The sequence below is a fragment of the Varanus komodoensis genome, unplaced genomic scaffold, assembly GCF_004798865.1.
Source record: "Varanus komodoensis strain SLA01 unplaced genomic scaffold, ASM479886v1 scaffold182, whole genome shotgun sequence".
Taxonomy (NCBI): domain Eukaryota; kingdom Metazoa; phylum Chordata; class Lepidosauria; order Squamata; family Varanidae; genus Varanus; species Varanus komodoensis.
The window spans coordinates 157455-177951 of record NW_025335532.1 but is presented as its reverse complement, the minus strand read 5'-3'; the positions used below and the strand labels follow the sequence as shown (position 1 = coordinate 177951).

General features: G+C 58.3%; 1 protein-coding gene across 1 annotated transcript; it reads left to right on the top strand.

Annotated features, from left to right (window-relative positions):
- Window positions 1-8099: 8099 nt before the first annotated feature.
- Window positions 8100-15823, top strand: GAL3ST4 (galactose-3-O-sulfotransferase 4). The gene is made up of 3 exons (XM_044426800.1): window positions 8100-8822; window positions 9019-9343; window positions 9956-15823. Exons 1-3 carry the CDS (start codon window positions 8704-8706, stop codon window positions 10772-10774), a joined length of 1263 nt encoding a protein of 420 aa, XP_044282735.1. The 5' UTR covers window positions 8100-8703; the 3' UTR covers window positions 10775-15823.
- The last annotated feature ends 4674 nt before the right edge of the window (window positions 15824-20497 follow it).

Sequence of the window (20497 nt, the reverse complement as noted above, 5' to 3'; positions counted from 1 at the left end):
TACATACATACATTCATTCATTCATTCATTCATTCATTTAGAAAATCTCTATGCCGCCCCATTCGCCGAAGCCTCGGGGCGGGTCACAAATATATCAGTTAAAATATTAAACAATAAGAATATAAAACAAGTTAACAATATAAAATAAGTTGCCCTGGCCGAAGAATAAAATAAATAGTATTAACAGTTAAAATGACGTTTGAATAAAAAGGTCTTCGCCTGGCGCCGAAAAACAAATAACGACAGCGCCAGGCAGACCTCTCTGGGGAGCGCATTCCATAGATTGGGCGCCACCGCAGAGAAAGCCCTCCTCCGAGTACTTACCTTCCTAATCTCCTTCATGGAGGGTTCCCGGAGAAGGGCCTCTCCCGCAGATCTCAGAGGGCGGGCGGGTGGGCATATATGGATGGAAGCGCTCCTTCAGGTAACCAGGACCCAAGCCATTTAGGGCTTTATAGGTCATCACCAACACCTTGAATTGGGCCCGGACTTCAATGGGAAGCCAGTGAAACTGACAGAGGACTGGAGTCATGTGAGCATAATGCCCCGTCCCCGTCAGCAGCCTGGCAGCTCTATTTTGAACCAGTTGAAGTATCCAGACCGTCTTCAAGGGTAGCCCCACGTAGAGCACGTTACAGAAGTCTAGTTGGGAAGTCACCAGCACGTGTGTCACTGTCGCCAGGCAGTCGTACTCCAGGTAGGGGCGCAGCTGATGGATCAGCCGAAGCTGAGAGAAAGTGCTCCTCGCCACCGCTGTCACCTGAGCTTCCAACAACAGCTCTGGGTCGAGGAGCACTCCCAAGCTGCAGACCTTGTCCCTAAGAGGGAGTGCAACCCCATTCAGGACTAGGTTCAATTCACCCTCACCGAAGCCCGATCCGCCAACCAACAGGACCTCCGTCTTGTCTGGATTGAGCTTCAGTTTATTGGCCCTCATCCAGCCCATTACCTCGGCCAGGCACCAGTTCAGCACAGCCACTGCCTCACCCGGATTGGTGGAGAACGAGAGGTAGAGCTGGGTTCATCAGCGTACTGATGGTTCCGCAGCCCACACCTCCTGATGACCTCTCCCAGCGGTTTCATGTAGATGTTAAACAGCAAAGGGGACAAAATGGACCCCTGTGGTACTCCATGGCATAGCTGCCATGGCGCAGAGCCATAGTCCCCCAGCACCACCTTCTGGAATCTGTTATTGAGGTAGGAGCGGAACCATTGCAAAGCAGTGCCTCCGACCCCCAATCCCGCAAGCCTATCCAGAAGGATACCATGGTCGATGGTATCGAAAGCCGCCGAGAGGTCCAGAAGAACCAACAGGGACACACTCCCCCTGTCCTTCTCCCTGCACAGGTCATCATACAGGGCGACCAAGGCAGGTTCAGTACCGTACCTGGGTCTGAAGCCGGACTGAAATGGGTCCAGATAATCAGTTTCATCCAAGAGAGCTTGGAGTTGTCCCGCCACCACCCGCTCCAACACCTTGCCCAGAAACGGGATGTTGGCCACTGGTCTATAATTAGTGGCCATCTCTGGATCCAGTGACGCCTTCTTCAGGACCGGTCGGACTACCGCCTCCTTTAAAGGGGCAGGCACTCGACCCTCCCTCAGAGAAGCGTTAACCACTTCCAAGATCCAGGTCCCAATCCCGTGCTTGGAGTTATTTATTAACCAAGACGGGCAAGGATCCAATAGGCAAGTGGTGGGACATACTCTTCCAAGCACCTTGTCCACATCATTGGGCCGCAATAATTGAAATTCCTCCAATAATTTTGGACCAGACGGTGGCATTGGCGACTCCTCAGAGACCACTGATTCATTAGTGGAGTCCAGCTCGTGACGAATCTGAGCGATTTTCTCCCTGAAATGCCTGGCAAAGTCGTCACAGCAGGCCTTTGAGGGTGGCATCGGATCTTCCTTAGGACCCAGGCGAACCAGGCCTTGCACCACTCGAAAGAGCTCCGCCGGACGGCGTTTTGAGGAGGCAATGGACATCCAGGCCCTAAACCACTGAGGCCTTTGTACATCAGCGTTAACTTCTTACGTTGGGCCTGGACCTCACTGGGAGCCAGAGCAGATGCTGCAGGACTGCCATTACGTGGTCACGCCTGCTGGTCCCTGTCGAAAGCCTGGCTGCTCTATTTTGGACCGACTGAAGTATCCAGACCGTTTTTAAGGACAGCCCCATGTAGAGCACGTTGCAATAGTCCAGTCAAGAGGTTAAGGGGCACCAGAGTGTGCGCTGCCGTTGCTGGACTCTGCTCATCCAGGCAAGAAGGTCACTGGCGGACCGTCCAAAGCGGATGGAAGGCACTCCATGCCACAGCGGTTACCTGGAGCTCCAAAGAGAGCTCTGGCTCAAGGAGCACTCCCAGACTATGCACCTGTCCCTTCGCGGGAATGCCACCCCATCCGGAACAGGGCAAATAACACTCACCGGGACAGCTGAACCACCTGCCAATAGAAACAGAGAAACAGAGCGAGTCAGGAGGGACCTCCCGGGCCATCTAGTCTGACCTCTGGCACCAGCCGGCTCCGCTCACGACATGCCCACCATGTGGACGTCCAGCCTGTCCTTGAACACCCGCATCGATGGGGCCTCAGCGACCTCTTGTGGAAGTCCGTTCCACACCCTCGGGGTCCTGACTGTCAGGAAGTGCTTCCTGGCATCCAAATGGAACCTTGGCTCCCTGAGCTTTGCTCTGTTGGAGCGTGTCCTGCCTTCCTCTGCAGGGGAGAACAGGTCTCTACCCATCTCCATGTGACATCCCCTCACATACCTGCATGTCGCCAACATATCCCCTCTGAGTCTCCTCTTCTCCAGGCTGAAGAGACCCAGTTCCCCCAGTCTCGCCCTATACCCCATCCCCTGCAAACTGGCCACCAACCTTGTGGCCCTACACTGCACTGACTCCAACCTGGCTATATCCTTTCTGTAATGAGGGGCCCAAAACTGAACACAATACTCCAGTTGCAGGCGCACTAGAGTCATGTAGAGTGGTAGTAATACCTCTCTTGATCTAGAAGCCACACTTCTGGCTATGCAACCCAGGGTGGCGTTCGCCCTCTTGGCCACCGCATCACACGGCTGGCTCATGTTCAGCCTGCAGTCAACCAGCACCCCAAGGTCCCTTTCTCAAGTGCTGCTCTCCAGCCACTTGTCACCTAACCTGTCCTTATGACCCCCATTCCTATGCCCCAAGCGCAAGACCTTGCACTTCTCCACATTGAACGCCACGCTGTTGTCTCCTGCCCACTTCCATAGTCTGTCCAGATCCTTTTGGATCTGGAGTACCTGCTCCACAGTTGTGGCCACTGCTCCAGTTTTAGTGTCGTCTGTGAATTTGATCAGCAGACTGTTCACCCCTTCTTCTATGTCATTAATGAAAAGATTAAACAGGATTGGCCCCAGGACAGAGCCCTGGGGGACCCCGCTTGTTACTGGCCGCCATCCCGATGACTCCCCACTAATGGTTACCTTCTGCTTTCGGTCAGTCAGCCATGCCCTAATCCACCGGGCCCTAATCCATAGAACCTCCATCTTATCTGGATGAGGTCTCCATTTATTGGCCCGTATCCAGCCTATCACACCAGTCAGTCACTGCTTCGCCTGGATCAGGTGCAAAAGGGAGGCAGAGCTGGGTGTCGTCAGCCTGCTGGTGACACTCCAGCCCAAACCTAGAGAGGATCTCTCCCAGGTGTTTCATGAGGATGTTAAATAGCACAAGGGATAAAATGGAACCCTGTGGGGACTCCACGGCATAATTGCCCTGGGGCAGAGCCATAATCCCCCAGCACCATCTTCTGGAATTGGCTGGCCAAGTAAAAACAGGACCACTGCAGAGCAGTGCCTCCAACTCCCAACTCAGCCAGCCTGTCCAGAAGGTTACCACGGTAGACGAAGGCTGCTGAAAGATCCAGAAAAACCAGCCAAGGTCTACTCCCGTTCCTCTCCTGGTGCAGGTCATCACACAGAGTGGCCAAGGCAGTTTTGGTCTCAGAAACGGGCCTGAAGCGGGACTGAAACGAATCCAGGTGCTCCGTTCCCTCCAAGAGTGCCTGGGCAGCTTGACCACCAGCACCTTGCCCACGAATGGGATGTTAGCTGCTGGTTCTATACTTGGTGGTGACCTCTGGGACCAGGTTCACCCTCTTCAGAGGAGGTCTGATATTGGCCTCCTCCAAGGCAGCAGGAACCAGCCCATCCTCAGAGAGCTGCGTATAACTGCCTGGACCCAGGTGTGCGTCCCATCCTTGGCCTCGGTGGGCAGCCACGAAGGGTGATGGCCGAGTAGGCAGGTGGTGGGTCGGACCTGTCCAAGTACCTTGTCCACATCCTCAGGCCACAGTAATTGAAACCGATCCAGCAAAGATGGGCCAGACGGTGCTCTGGACACCTCCAGTGCAGGAACAGTACTAACAGTGGAGCCCAGCTTGAGTGGCTTTATTCCTAAAGTGTTGGGCAAATTCCTCATGGTGCGCCACCGAGAGTTCAAGAGGACCCGTCCTGGGCCCAGAGTGTAGCAGGCCCTGCACCACCTAGGAGAGCTTCACGGGATGACCCTGTGGGGATGCAACGGAAACAGAGAAGCCATTCCTCTCTGCCCTCGTCAGCACGCCACGGGCCCGGCAATGAGCCCCAGGAAGCGTTCAGCCAGATGCAGCACGCGCTCGCCTCCGCCCAAGCCCTAAGCGGTTCCCGCCTGCTTCCTTGCCCACAGCGCAGGTGGGTACCAAGGCTCCGCGTGGGCTTTGCCTGGTGGAAGAGGACGCGTAGCGGAGCTGCACCCGCAGCGGCCATGACCCGTTCGGGCCCCCAAGCCTGGAGCTTACCCGCATGAGGGCAAGGACATAGGACTGCATCCTCTGAGAAGAGCAACACGCGCCATGAGGAAACAAGCAACACGCATCACCAGAACGGGATGATTAGAAGCAGGATAGAAGTAATGGCTAGCGTTTTCCTCTTAAAATGAGAACGCTGCCCCTTTCAGCCACGGACATGGCGGTCATTGGCCCCTGCGTTCACCAGTCTGGCAAGCATGGTGCACAGCTTAGGTCATTGTATTTGGAAAGCTCCTCCTCCCCATGGGGTCTCTCTGTCTCGCCACGTAAGGCTCTCGCTACTGTTAATACTCGAGCATCAGCTCTTTTCTTATCTTAAACAGCCCTCACTGTGCAGCTGGGCGTAAATGGGAGGGTTGGAGGCTTGCCCTGAGCCTCTGGGCGGCGGCTGCCTCACGCAGCTGCAGCCGCACTCCCACCATTTCAGGCAGGCTTTTGCAAAAATGCATCCCTCATGAAGTCCGGAGCGTCTGCCTTCCAAGGGCTCAGCGGCCCCCTTGCGCCAAGCCCCCTTGCTCTGACTCGGAGAGCCCCGTTTTGCTGCTCACGGGCTCGTCCTGGATGAATCACGTTGTGCTGACACCTGGCGCACGCACCTCATACGGAACAACACGGCTGTGAACTGCAGCCTTCGTTTGCCAGCAAAACGTTTCATGTTCATCTCTGCGGAGAGCTGTTCGGTCCCCCTTCCGACTCTCATGTGGGCGTTGTCCAGGAAAGCATGACCTCTGGTGGGACTCGTGGGGCAGCCCAGGGCCCACATCTGCTTCACAGGCGAGATCTCATCCCTGTGACTCTCGGCTGGGATGAGACAGTCCCAGGCTGACTCACACTCCCCCGTCCTGGCCTCCTCTCTGAACTGGCTCTCCCTTTTTCGAAAGCAAGCTGCATGGCAGTGCAGGCTGAGTGGGGCATCTGCCGCCAGTGGGGGAGGAAGGGGCCCGTTCTGCAGTCTGGGGCTGGGGAACTGTGTCTAGCCAGAGCAGGCGGGCCGAGAGCTGCCTGCGACATCTGCCTCCGCCCTGCGGGTGTCACTGCCCCAGAGGAGCTTGTTTGGGCGGCCCCGGTTGTCCGGGGCTGGGTGCACCCCCAGCCTTGCCGCGGAGGGAAGGAGCAGAGGCAGCAGCGAGAGGAGCCAGCCCAGGGAGGCTCCCAGCCCCGACACAGCCTCCCTCGGCCTCGGCCTCTGCCTCTCCCTCGGCCTCCTGTTTTATCCGGATCTGGGAGGAGGGCTCAGAGTTGGCACGGAGGCAGCCTCGCACCCGCAGCCCCAGCCCCCGCCGGCTGCGGGCGCGTCCCCCCTTCTGCCCCGGCGCTGCGCGTTTGTGCCCGAAGAGCGGCGGCAGAGGGGGAGAGACGGCGGGCCCCGGGCCAGCCCCAGCCCCAGCCCCAGGCCCCAGCGTCAGCGGCCAGCCCGAAACGCACACGGCCAGCCCCGAACCGAGCGCCCCGTCCGTCCCTCCCACGTCGCGGGGCGCTCCGAGGCGGCAGCGCGTGGTGTGCGCGCCGGGGCGGCGGGGGAGGAGGGCGCCCACCCCGAGGCAGCCGCGGCGCGGCTTGGGAGGGGGGCGCAGCCGAGGACGGGCGCGCGGCGGCCCTGCGGAGCCTGCGGCGAGGGCGGCCCGGGTTGGGTTTCAGCCGCCCGCGGAGATGGTGCTCCCGAGGAAGCGCCGGCTCGTCGCTCCCTCCTCCCGCCTGCTCGCCTGGGCGGGGGGCGTGCAGAGGGGGGCGGGAGGCAGACAAAGGCAGCCAAGCGGCGGCGGCGGAGGAGGAGGAGGAGGGGAGAAGGGCGGGAGGGAGACGGAAAGTTGCGAAGAGCGGAGCGGCGGCGTGAGCGGCGGCCGGGAAAGTTCGGCTGAAGCGCGCAAAAGAGGGGCGGACCGCGCAAGGGAGCCCGGCTGCCCGCGGCTTCGGTTGCGTCCCTCGGCACTGAGGGTGGGCCCCCCCAGGCTCCCCGCGGGCTCCCCGCGGGCTCCCCACGCCCCATGGAGTTCGTGCCGCGCGGGGAGCCGGTCTGACGGACCCCCCGGCGCCTTCCAGGTAAGGCGGTGCCCCGCGCTCCGGGGAGGGGCCCCTTCGATCCCGTCCAGTGAGGCGCGGTGCAGTGGGGTCCCCCGTCTCCAAGGACGGAGCTGCCCCGCCCCCGGCGACCCCGGGCACTCCAGCCGGCCGAGGTGGGCCTCGAGGGCTCCTCTGTGCCGCGCGCGCCGCCCCGCGCTAGGCCCCCGGCGGGTGAGGGGCCCCGGGGGCCAGGCCGAGCTCGAGGGCGGGAAGTGGGGGGCCGACGCGCGGGTCGAACGAGCTGCTGCAGGGAGACGGGGGCTCCCGGGGGTCAAGCCGAATTGGAGTCGCGAGATGCCCCCCCCCCCCCCCGTGTAGCCAGGCGGGGGCCACTCCGCGGGGCGGGACCGCGCTCTGCACTCGCCCCGGAGGCCCGGCTCAGAGCCGTGGCATCGCAAGCACTTCTGGGGCTGCGCCGGGAGGCTCCAGGCTGCCGCTGCCGGGCGGAGATGGGCAGGGCGTCCAGGCCGCGGCCGCCTGGCTGGGCGTGGGCTTGCGGGACGGCTGGCCGGCAGCTGCTCGGCGCGGAGTGCCAAGACAGCCCGGAGCCACGTGAGGAGAGGCGGCCTGGATCCCGCCGGGCGGGACCGCGCGGGGTTCCGCCCTGAAGCCGCGGGCAGCCGAGCGGGTCCCTCGGCGTGTCCGGTCTCTGCGGAGGGATGGGCGCTGCGGCCGGAGCGCACGAATGCGGACTGCGTGACAGCGGGGATCTCCCGGCACAAGCACCCCCGCTCTGAAGCCGACCCCCGCGATCGCAGGCGGAGATCCTTCCGTCGTCACCCTCCCTTGCAAAAAGCCGCCACGGCCCACCTGGGGGAGCCCTGCAGGGCCCAACACGGGCGGCGGCCTTCGGCTCCAGCGCCCCCGCCCCCCGCACGGCCGGGCCGGCCGGCCATCTGCCGCGCGCGTTAATCCGTCCGGCTGCTGATGAGGGGCGACAGGCCCACGCGCGGGCCGGGCACGATTCGCGAAGCCGGAGGCAGCCCACCCAGCCCGGAGGGCCCCATCCTGGCCAGCCGCCCGGGGCTTTCCGGCGCCCCGCGGAAGGCGCCCTTTCTCCGCGGGCCCGATGCGTCTGCGGGAGAGGCAGCCTTGCCCGGCTGTGCGGCCTCGGCCGCCCCTCGACCTTCCCCCGCCTCGGCGGCCCGATCCCCCCCCCCCCCACGGCTGGGCTGGGCTGGGCTGCGTGGTGCGGACGAGGAGGAACTCGGCGGGCGGAACAGGTCGCTTGCGCAGGTGGGGCCGGTCCAAAGGTCGGGCTCTTCCCCGCCAGCCACCCGTCAAGATGCGGCTGCGGGAGCCCGTCCCCCGCGCACGGTGGGGGACAAGGAGCCAGCCGAGGGCGGGATGCCAGCCGTGGTCGGGCTCTTACAGCAGAATGCGCCCCCCCCCAACCGAAGGGGGCTCTGCAGCTGATCTCTGGCTGATCTGCGGCCTGGCCCTGGAGGGGACGTGTCCACCACAAGGCCCTTATGAGTCGAGTCCCAGACCTTGCAAGATCAGGACCGTACCTGGTGTAGACCCCCCTCCCCTGGCCTGGATAAGAGGAGCTCAAGTCAGGGGCTGGGGTGCCAGCGAGCCCCCCCAAACCACCCCCTCTGCTCAGGCAAGTCTGAACTGAGAGGGCGGTCGCCAGGGCACCCTTCTTAGGCAGCAAAGGGTGGGCAGCTGAAGGTAGGGTCCGGGGAGGGACTGCAGGTGGGCCCTCCCGTCAACTGAGGCCGGGGTGGCGGAGATCTGGCTTCCTGCAGTGTGCTGACCTGTGATCTCTTCCCTCCTGCCCCACGCCCTGCCCCACGCCGGAGGATGAGGGCGGCTTCCTTCGGCTGCTGCTGCCCACGCCTGCAGCTCCTCTGGGCTGCTCTGGTGGTCTCCATGGCAATTGGCTTCACCATCCAGCTCCTGGGAATCTCCTTTCAGAAGAGGTAACACCCCTCCCATGAGCCGGCGCCAAACAATGGCCAGCCAAGAAGAGCCCGAGTGGGGGGGGGGGCCACGGGAACTGCCCTCGGGAACTGCCCTCGCTAGTCCTGTGCATTGCAAAAGCGGCTGGGGAGTTTCCGCCTCACTCAGCCATGTGGTTCCTTTCCTGATATCTCCTCCTCCTCCCCCCCCCCCCAGAGCTTCCTTGTCCCAGCTGCTTCCAACCCTCTGGGCCCCTCCGGCCAAGGAGGAGGTGCTGGGAGGGGAAGAGACCCGCAGCCACCCCCCCCTCTGCAAGCCGCGGCAGCACCTCGTCTTCCTGAAGACCCACAAGACTGGCAGCAGCACCATCACCAACATTCTGCACCGCTTCGGGGACGCACGGGGGCTGCGCTTCGCTCTCCCCACGCGCTACCAGTTCAGCTACCCGAACCCGTTCCAGGCACGGCGGGTCAAGGGCTGGCATCCCAGCAGCCCCCCTTTTGACATCCTGTGTCACCACATGCGCTTCAACCTGCCTGAGGTGCGTGGGGGGGGGCTGAGGCGGGGGGCACTGCTTGAGGGTTCTGGGGAAGGGGCTATGGAGGAGGGGCGTGGGCAAACCTGCGGGAAGGATCCAGCCCCTTGAATTTCACGGTGACTTTGCTGGCTCTGAACTCTTCTCCACACTCTGCCCCTTGGTCACGCACAGCCCTAATTTTCTCTGCAGTCACAAGGTCTTCAAGCAGGTTCTTTTTACAGTGAACAAAAACAAAATGTTCAAAATGCTGATTTGTTATCAGAGAGCAGATTTCGCAGTTTGTGAGCACGCCCGTGGGGTGCGTATCGCTGCTAGGCTGGGCTCCAGGCCTACAGGCTGCTTCCCTCGGCAGTGCCTGGCACAGCAGACCGCTGGAACGCGATGCTCCATTCTGCTGGAATTCCTTAATGGGGGGGGGGCTCTGACCTCGGACATGAGCTGAAATGGACCCTCTGAGCATGGGAAGAGTGCTTTGCCACCCTCACCACCCAGCACACATTTGCACAGTGCCTAAAGTAATGAATGCGGTATCTCTGAACATGGGCGGAAGTAGCCGTGGGTTTGCTCTCCCGTCAAGGATGCCACCACTGACCACTTCCATGCCTCCCTCTCCAGGTCCAGAAAGTTATGCCTGCGGACAGTTTCTATTTCTCCATTGTAAGGAATCCTGCTTCCCTGGCCGAGTCCGCCTTCTCCTACTACCGTGCCGTGGTCCCTGCCTTCCGCCATGCCGGTTCTCTGCCTGAATTCCTGGCCGCCCCACAGCGCTTCTACCGGCCCGGCGAGCGAGGGAACCACTACGCCCGCAACCTGCTGTGGTTTGACTTTGGCCTCAGCCCCCCTGAGGGGCCAGGCATTGCCCCCATCAAGGCAGCTCTGGAAGGACTGCAGCATGTTTTCCACCTTGTGCTGATAACAGAGTACATGGACGAGTCCCTGGTCCTCCTGCGGGAGGCCCTCTGCTGGAGCCTGGAGGATGTCGTGGCTTTTCGGCACAACCTGCGCAACCCACAGGCAGTGCATGCCCTGAAGCCGGTGGACGCCGCCCGCCTCCGGGCCTGGAACAGCCTGGACTGGCACCTCTATGCTCACTTCAACCAGACTTTCTGGGCGCAGGTGGAGCGCTTTGGCCGGGCTCACATGGCCCGGGAAGTGGCCTTGCTCCAGAAGCGCCAGACGGAGCTCATGCAGCAGTGCCTGCAGGGCGGAGGCCCCCTGGAGCCCGGCCACATCACTGACGAGCGCCTCCGCCCCTTCCAGTTTGGCCAGACACCCATCCTGGGCTATGCGCTGCGGCCTGGCCTGGCCCCAGGCGTCCAGGAGGTGTGCCGGCGCCTGATCACCCCCGAGCTGCAGTACAAGGACCTGCTCGATGCCAAGCAGTTTCCCCCTGTCCTGCAAGGCAACGGGTCTCGGGCACGCGGGGTGAGGTAGCCCCGGAGGGCTCTGCAGGCAGTGATAGGAATGCCAGCTCCTGCACCTGCCCAGCCTCGCCTGGGCCGGGATGCTCCAAGAAAAACCTTGGGGGGCGCCTGGTGGGAATGTCCCTCTGGAGGAACTCACCAAACTGACACGACAGGTCACGCTGCCAAAAATAGCTAAGAAGGCCACATTTTAGAAGAGCAATTTCAGGTTTCTTTCAAAAAGCAGTTGAGCAGTTTGGTACAGTGACTCTTGACAGACAACGTCCAGTCGCCTGCGCTCTGCCTGAACCTGGGAGGAGCTTCCCGCCCAGGCTTGTGAAGGAAGCTCCCAAACGAGGAGCGATTTGGTTAGCATTTGAAGGAGGTGTTGGCTGAAGGGCTTCTTCCGCCTGAAGTGCCCGCAATCGCGCCTCCTGGGGCTCCTGGTCTCTTTTCTACCCATCTGCAGGAGCCGGTCCAAACCGGTTTGGGCTGCTGCTTCTCGGGTGGTCCCTGCTGGCGTACAAGCTGTGCAATGGAGGGGGATGGGGGGGCACCGGAAGGAGGTTGCAGGCACAAGGCTCAGCTCAGGCTCCAGGCTCGTGGTGCCTCCGCCTGCCCCTCCCTTGCCTTGGGGGCTCTGCCACTCCGCCCTCCTCACGAGGCTGCTTACACATGGGCAGCAGGCGTGCGCAGGGGGCCTTCCTAGAGTGTCGTTTCCTTTGTGGGACCCTCAGAGGCTCTTCTGCACAAGAAGCCGCTCCATGGGGAGACCACCCGTGGCGCCCAGGCAGCTGGCGCTTGCTCTGCGGCTGGGGAAGCTCTTCCACTGGAATTGGGCAGAGGTGGGCTAGTGGGGTGGGCTGAGGATGAGGCCTGCAACTGCACCCTCCAGTCTCAGCTCCTCTCCCAGCCAAGATGGGGGGTGGGGGTGGGATGCCTGTATGGCCTGGTCAGGTACATCAATCTGCCTGTCAGCCCCCCATGAAGACAGCGTCCAAAGGAGAGAATTTACCGAGGCACCGAGAGCAGCTGACCCTAACTCGGCATGGTTCCGGGAAGAGGGAGGGAAGAGGGAACAGACGGAAACCTATGCGTGTGCCCTTGAGCATAAGCCCCATGGAGGAAGTGAGCACACAGACGAAGGACAGCCGTGCTCGATCTAACCAAGGTGTGCGCTCGTCTGTTCCTGCAGCAGTCGCGCCACTGCTCCCGGGACCCCACAGGCTGGGCCTCCGTTCTGCAGCACCTCCCTGCTGAAGTCCCCGTGCTGCTGCTGGCGCAAGAACAGCAGTGCCACCAGGACCAGCAGCATCCTCCTGCTCTCCCGGAATTTGCTTGAATTGGTGGCCATCACTACACGCTTGGAAGCAGATTCCAGTGTCTCGTGATGCATTGTGTGAAGGGGGACGCCCTTTTATCTGTCTTGACTCTCCTGCCAGTCAGCTTCATGGGATGGGGGTTTGGCAATGATGGGAGGGAGAAAAATGCCCCCCCCCCCACTTTCCCCACACCATGCTTAGTTTAGTATACCTCAGTCCTGTCTCTCCCTTTCGTTAGCCCAAACATTCAGATGCTCTAACAGGGGAATTGCTCAGGTCCCTGGGTCATTTCTCAACGCCTTTTCCAATTCCCAAATGCCCCTTTCCAGGTTCCGCAATCACAGCTGCATATACTATTAGTATTCTAAGGGTAATCGTATGGGTGGCTTTATTTTCTGTGCCTAACATGGCATTCTGCCTTTTTCCCAGTGGCTGCACATGGGTTTCCATCAAGTCGTCCATGGCAACCCCAAGACCCCTTTACTGATCTCTCGCTGCGGACTCCGACCCCATCAGCCTGTGCCCGAAGTGGGCAGTTCTTGCTCCCGTGTGCGTGTGCACGGTTTCGACTGAGCCAACTTGCCATCTTGATGCCACTTCACCGTTGTGCAGAGACCCCTGTGGAACACTCCACAATCCCATTTGGTCGCAGGAGCCATACAGGGCTTGATGTTATCGGCAAACCTGGCGGCTTCGGTGCTCGCTTCCAGTTCCAGATCTTTTCCAAAGCATCGGCTCCACTGCAGATCCCCGTGGGGTCCCTGCGCTGGGAGAATTTGCCATTGCCACCTTTTGTTTTCCGTTCTTTAACCAATTGCTGATCTGTAAGAGGAGCCCTTCCTCATTCCATGGCACCTGCGCAGGCTTCGAGCCTTTGGAAGTCCAACTAAATCATGCCGTCCCCGTCCACATGCGCACTGGCGCTCCAAAGAACTTGAAAAGGTTAGCGAGACGAGGCGTCCTTTCGCGGAAGGCATGTCGATCTTTCGCAGCAGGGGCTGGCCACCTCTGTGCCAACCAATTCTGGCTTTCAGCCTGTTGACCCAAAGCGGAGATTAAGCTTACTGCCCTGTAACGCACCAGCTCCCCACAGATTCCTACCTTGGCCATTCCGTCCTCTGATACCCAGACTGATCTTAGAGACATGCTGCACATTTTTAAAAGGTCAGCAATTTCCTTTTTGACCTTTGCAAGAGCCCTAGGATGGATACCATCTAGACCTGGTGATCTTTTAATTGTCTGTTTGCCAATAAAGTTGAAATTGGCAACTTTTCTGGGTTCCCACTATCGCCCTTAATTCCTTAGATTCCCTTCCCAAAAACCAGGCATCTGCTGTATTTTCAGCTGTGAAGGCAGATGAAAATAATTCCTTCTGCTTCTCCAGTCTCTGTTTCCTCTCTTGAATACTCCTTTAACTCTTACCATCCAGTGGTCCAAGTGCCTCTAGCAGGTTTCATGTTTCTGACGTATGCAAGGAATCCTTTAATACTGGCCTTGGTGCCGTTAGTGACGTGGCCCTCAAAGGGCCCCGTTCCCTGCCCGCCTGCCCCCCCCCGCACTCTCCTGCCCCCATCTGAGCAACGCCTCTGTTCTCTTAAGGAGGCCTTATTCCCCAGCTAGCGGAGGCCTCCCCAACAGCTGCTTCAACCGCCTGCACTGGGGGCCTCTGGGCGGGGGGCCTGGTTCAAGCACACCGGCCCAGCTGCTACTGCTGCTGGATGCAGCCACCGCCGGGCATTTGGAGGGATTTCAGCCTCTTGGCTCGCCATTTCAACTTCCTTTTTACCAGCTCCTCATTTTAGAAGTGTCTTCTTTGAAGCCAAATGTCATTTTGTTGGACTTCCTTGACAGTTTCCCAATTAAGTGTATGTTGGAACTGGTAGCCGTCCCAGCTGGTACCTGCACACCTCGCCGATGTTGTGGGTTTGGCTCCAGACCACTGCAATCCAGTGAATATCACAGTAAAGTGAGTCATGCAAATGTATTGGTTTCCCAGTGCATACAGAAGCTACACTTATAGTGTACTGTAGTCTATTAAGTGCAATAGCATTATGTCTAAACAATAATGTACATGCCTTAATTAAAAAAACTTTATTGTTCAAAAGTGCTAATCATCTGAGACCTCAGCAAGTCGTAATCTTTTTGCTGGTGGTCTTCCCTTGATTTGGATGGCTGCTGACCGGACGAGGTGCTGGTTGCTGGAGGCTGGGGTGGCTGTGGCAATTGCTTAAAATAAGGAAACAGTGACATTTGCAACATGTGCCGACTCTTCCTTTCATGAACGAGTTCTCTGTGGCATGCAAAGCCATTTGATAGGATTTTACTCCCAGAACTGCTTTCAAAATTGGAGCCAGTCACCACAAACTCCGCTGCTGCTACGTTTAAGCAAGTTTATATGATATTCTGAGTTCTTTGCTGTCATTTCAACAATCTTCAAGTATCTTCACCAGGAGTAGATTCCATCGCAAGAAACCACTTTCTTTGCTCATCCGTGAGAAGCAACTCCTCATCCGTTAAAAAGTTCTGTTGTGAGATTTCAGGAATTCAGTCACATTTTCAGGCTCTGCTGCTAATTCCAGTTCTCTTGCTATTTCCACTGAAGTCTTGAGCCCCTCAAAATCTTCCATGAGAGTTGGGATCAGCTTCTTCCAAACTCCTGTTAATGTTGATATTTTGACCTCTTTCCATGAATCACAAATGTTCTTGATGGGATCTAGAATTATGAATCGGTTCCAGAAGGTTTTCAATTTGCTTTGCTCAGACCCACCAGCGGAATCATTATCTATGGCAGCTAAAGCCTTATGAAATGAGATAAGACTTGAAAGTCAAAACTTAGGATTAGACCCAAGGCTGTTTTCTGTTCTTGAGCAGTCAGGACACTGAGCAATTCAATCACTTTGTTGTGTCTGAAAATGTTGTGATGGATTTCTCCAGCCAAGGTGGAGATAAGTGCAGTCGCCCATTAGCACAAGGGCTCCCTCCCTCCCTCTGCTGCCTTGGATTTAGTTTTCCACTGCATGACCACCCTGAGGGGCGATGAAGGCATGTTCCTGCGACGAGTGCCTGACCCAGGTGCTTTACCCCCAGGGCATCTGCAGTGGATTCCCTTAGATGATTGCGCCTGTGGACTCTGATGTGCAGAGCAGCATCTCCGGGAAGCCCTTCCTGGTCCTTCCTGGGAATTTACATCCGGGGGAACCATTCCACCAGGCCCTTGAACGCCCCCATGTGTATGCTCCCACCGAGAAGCAGGCACTGCAGCTCCCCAACTTTGCCCGGAAGGGCTCCAGCGCTCACGCAAGCACCGTGTCGCTCCCCAGACACCTCCGCGCCTGCATGCCACTGCTTCCGCCCAAGGCAGCTGCTTCCCAGGCCCGTCAGGCTCCCCCAGACAGGCCCAGGGCCAAAGCTGTTCTGCCACTGTTCGGCAGGGGCTGTGGCGCCAGCAGCCTGCTTCCAAGTGGTTCGCGGGGGGCTCGCCTTCCTTGTACAGGCCCAGCCCGTCCCCAGATGTTCCCGGTGCCGAATGGCTCTGGGTTCCTCCCCCGAGGCACCACCTCGTGCACAGAGGCTGCTCAAGTGCACCTGCCTGGCTGCCCCCGTGCACGGGACAGGTGGCATGTAGACAGCCCCTTTGGTGGCCCCTGTCTTCTGCCAGCAACTCACAGGTGGCTCCCAGGACCTCCCGGCTACCTTGCTTAGTGATTAACAAGCCACCATCACTGGGCCAGAATCACGGATTCCCTCCCCGCACCATCTGCAGGAATCTCTGGAGGGCTTGTGATACTCAGGCCAAGCAGGCAACTTACCACATGGCTCCCGCTGCCATTTCCAGCCCCGTGAGTCTGATGAGCCCCCCCCCCCCGCCCCCAAGCCCCCCCCCCCCCATAATCATACCCATGGCACTCAGCACGATTCCCTGGCCAGCCTCCACCCCTCTGCTACCTCCTTACCTGGATTGTTACTGTTCTTGCTTAATTGGTACTGATTTGTTTTTCACTTATAAAAGGCAGAGAACTTACTTTTAGCTGTTAACTTGCACATCACTGGTTCTTACTGTGAGAAGGAAGGCCGCCGCTCTCTCCTGGCCGCCTCGTCCTGTCGCCGGGCTTGCCTGGCTGCCCACCCACTTGTGTGCTGAGGCCTCGTGCCCGGGACTGGGGCACGCCAGCCCGAGGCTCCCTGTGCTTGGGAGGCCGGCTCCCTCGCAGGCTGGCCCAGCAGAGGTGTGCTTTGGGAGGACTACGCTCTTTTCTGTGCATGTGCCTGGACTCTGAAACGTGGAACGGCCCTGTTCCGAGCCCGGGGTGCTGAGGCTTTTCAAAAGCTGTAAAACCCTGAGCTGACAAGGCGTCTATTTTGTGCTCCTGCCCTGCCTGTGGGATTCTCACTGGAGCATCTGACTGGCCACAGAGCAGTGAAACACTGGTTTCACCCAGCGTGGCTCTCCTGCACCGATTATTTCCGTAGCTCTTGCTGTGATCATGGCATGCTGTCAAGTCGTCTCAAACTTTTGGTGTCCTGCCCTTGCCAGCCCTGCTCAGCTCTTGGAAACTCAAGGCTATTGCTTCCTTTGCAGAACGGGTCTGTCTCGTAATTGTCCTCGTCGTCTTCTCCCTTCAGCTTTCCCTGGTATAACTGCCTTCTTCAATGAGTCTTGACCTCTCCTGATGTGCTCAACGTAGATCAACCTCACTTTTGTCATTTCTGCTTCCAGGAAAAGTTCTGGTTTGCTTTGATCTAGGATTTGCTTCTTGTCCTTTCTGTTGACCCAGGACTTTCGCAGAGCTTCCCTCTGGCACCATGCTTTGAACGGCATGGCATGCCTTTTCTCCGTGTCAGCTTCCTTCCCCGTCCAGCGTTCACACCCATTCATGCTGACTGGAAATGGAATAGTCTGGATGACCCTGGCCTTGTTCTCCAGTGAGGGACCCTCACACACGATCCTCTTCTCTAGCTCCTTCAATGCTGGCCTTCCAAATCTCAGTCTCCTTCCAGTTCCTCGACCGCAGCCTCTCTCGGAATTGAGGACTCGGCCAAGGCAGGTAAAACCTTCCACAATTTCAGTGTCTTCTGTCTTGACAGGAAGGTTCCATAATTCTTCAGCAGTCGCAATTACTGTTCTTGACGCTCAGCTGCAGCCCTGTTTCTGCACGTTCTTCCTCCAGTTTCATCAGGAGTCATTTCAATTTGCTGCTTTGGTATCATCTGAATATCTTAAATTACTGATGCATTTCACACCAAGTTTCTCTCCTCCCTCTGATCCGAATTCAGCTTTCCTTCTATGTTCTACATACAGATTCAACAGGCAGAGATAAAATGCACATTTGTCTCACGCCTTTGCCCACGGAAAACCATTCTGATATTCCATCTGAACAATGGCTTCTTGTCCAAAGTACAGGTTGTGCATCAGGACAATCAAGGGTGGAGGCACCCCCCGTGCCCTTCAGGGCTAGCCATAGCTTCTTGTGAGCCACACAGACGAAGGCGTTGCTGCAGTCTATAAAGCACAGGCCAAGCTGAAACCCCCGTCTGCTCCAGTAGACAATGTATATTTGTGACCTGATCTCAAGTGCCTCTACCGTTTTGGAATCCAGCTTGGAAGTCTGGTATTTCTCACTCCGTATAGGGTAAGAATTGTTGCTGCAACACCTCTGGCATCACTTTGCTTGCATGGGAAAGTAGTGAAATGGTTCTATGGCTGCCGCACTCCTTTATTCCTGCTTTCCTGGGAACTGGGACACACATCGAATGCTTCCGGTCTGCGGGGCATTGTTTTGTTTTCCTTATTTGCTGGCATATTCTTGTAAGAGTTTAGACCAATTTAGTCTCTGGAGTGGTTCTAATGCCACTATATTTATTTTGGTACTTTATTCCTCCCAAGCGGATCAGCGTTCTCTTTGCTTTCGAATATTGCAGGCTCTTCCTCACAGGACTCCTCCTCAAAGGTGCCTGTCATCCTTTTATCTCTTCGGCATATTTTTTCTGCCTTCTTTTAACTAGTCACGTGGTGTGCGCTCCTTGTTGTCTTCCAGCATTCCCAATCTAGGCCTGAATTTCGCTTTGCTTTCTTGGCTCTTCAGGAAGAGATCTCATGTTAATTCTTGTGTTGCAGTTCTTTGCACTGGCCGGTATAACATTTTGAATGTTTCTTCTGTAATCCATCTAGTTTTTTTTAATTTTGCACTGTAGGAATTGTCTTTTTGTACTCTTCCTTAATACTGTATCTGAATTGAGTTCACAGTTCTTCTGATCAGGCAAGTTTAGTGACGCAGATCTGTTACATGGACTCAGGAAAGCTATTCAGTTGTATTTTGTCACTGTGCTTCTACTGATGAACTTTTTCAGCTTTACTCTGAGTTGTTACCAGCACAGAGCACGGCCACTACCACAATCTGCTCCTGGCCGTATTTCAGGCAGTGAGAATACATCTTCTCTGTTTGGCACAACGGCACAGTCTCCTGGATTTCTGTATTGCCAAATACAGGCCTGGATTTCTGTGGTGTCCGTGTGTCCAGTCATGTGGTCCTGTAACAACAGAGCACTGCAGGAAATAGGAAGCTGCGGCTGTGACTGTCCAGCAACTGAACGCCAGCAGCTGGCCGCCCTCTCATCCCAGCTTCCTAGGCAGCAACAGCCACGCTGCTGAGCCCAGCTCAAGGTGCCGGTTCAGTTGTAGGACCTTACATGGCTGGACACCACTATACTTGACAATATGCCTCCCCCGACTGCAAACTTCGTGTACACGATGATAAAAATCTGGCTCAGTTGGTGGCGACCAGGAGCAGGGCCTGTTCCGTGGCGGCCCCTCCACTGCCATCATGGAGCAGCCTGCCCCAGGGCTCGCCTGGCAGCCCGGCCAAGACAGGGCAAGCAATGCTTCAGCTTATTCCGGGGCATTATGTCAACTGCTCAACAAGCCTTGTGGCTTAATTTCAGTAAGCCATTGTAGCTTTTTAAATTCGGTCTTTAAATCTTATACTGTGCTTTTTATGATGTTTTTAATGTTCTTTTGTATTTTGTATGGCTTTTTATGTGCTGTTGTGAACTGCCCTGACAGCTTTGGCTTTTGGGCAGTACAGAAATGTAAGTAACAGTAGCAATAATAAAAGTCCCCAGTGGGAATTTCTTCTCCACCGTACATTCTTGCGGGTGGAGCTGTTCCTGCTCTCCCCATCTCTACCCCGAACCCCATCCGCGTCCCAGTTCCGCAGCTGAGGTCTCAGCGCTGCCGGCCCCGCAAGGCTGTTTTGCAGCACACGGAGAGAAGGCGCGTGGATCGCAGAACAGTAGAGCGGAAAGGGGCCGGAAAGCCTTCGGAAGGTTGGTCCGGTTTTAACCTGTCAAAGAGGATGTATACATGTCTGTATTGTGAAAGTTGCCTATATTTCAGCAATCGGGAAACGGGGGGCATGTCTCAATTTGCTCCACCTGTCTTCCTGCCCGGCCCCGGGGCAGGGGGGGGGGCAGACATGCCTCCATAGAGGAATGTGTCTCAGGGCCTGGACTGGTGGGTCTTTCCTGGCAAACACAGACATTTTTCTAGAATCACAGAGCTGGAAGGTGCCTCAAGGTCAACTAGACACACCTCTCACCTGGGAAACCCTGCTGGGGGGCTGCTAGGGGGGCCACCAGCCTCTGCTCTGGAAACTAATGAAGGCAGCCTGGGGTTGGGGTTGCGGTTGTTGTGCAATATGGCGCAGGAAAAAAGCCAAATCGAAGTGTGCCAGAGCCCTGTTGTCATCTGCTGCCCCCACGTACCCCATGGCCAAGAGGGCACCTACTGGAAGAGCTTTTTGGACGGGGGGGCACCCCCGCTTCCTGCCCCCCAGACAAACAGCCGCGGGCCTCTCAGTCCAGTCCTTCCCCCTCTCGTGCCGCAGCGTCGCACCGCGATGCTGCCTGGAAAGGGGCGATGAACAGGCGCTCCCGGCAGGCCACACCGCGCTCCCGAAAGCGAACGTGGGAGTGCGGCGGCCCCGCCTCGGTTACGCGCAGCGTGCTGCAGACACCCCGCAGCGAGCCTCTTTGGCCGCCGCCAGCCTCCCGCGGAAAGGCCCTCTGCATGTGCTCAGAGGCACTGCCAGCACCGCCGGGCTCGCCCTAGCCCTCCGTAGCCCTCTCCACCGGCGCGGGGCGGCGCGGCGCGGCCAACGCCGACAGGGGCGGGAGCTCGCCTCCGGGGGCAGCCGCAGGCGAAGCGCCCCGCGCAGCCGCTCCTCCGAAGCCGCGTCCCGCAGAGCGGAGGGCGCGGCCGGGCGGCCCGGCGGGCTCGGGCGGGAGGCGGGGAAGGAGGAAGCCGCGCGGCCCGGTTTCTCCGCCCCTTCCTTCCTGCCTGCCCGGCTCGTCCGCCTCGCGCCGAGGCCGGTCCTCCCGTGCGGCGCCGTCGCCCCGCGCCCCGGCCGCCCCGCGCGCGATGCCGCGCCCCCGCT

Bases quoted from the DNA above. Each gene is read 5' to 3' on its own strand.
- GAL3ST4 (XM_044426800.1), top strand. From the start codon at position 8,704: ATGAGGGCGGCTTCCTTCGGCTGCTGCTGCCCACGCCTGCAGCTCCTC. The intron at 8,823-9,018 runs GTAACACCCCTC...CCCCCCCCCCAG, and splicing joins GGAATCTCCTTTCAGAAGAG to AGCTTCCTTGTCCCAGCTGC. The intron at 9,344-9,955 runs GTGCGTGGGGGG...CTCCCTCTCCAG, and splicing joins TGCGCTTCAACCTGCCTGAG to GTCCAGAAAGTTATGCCTGC.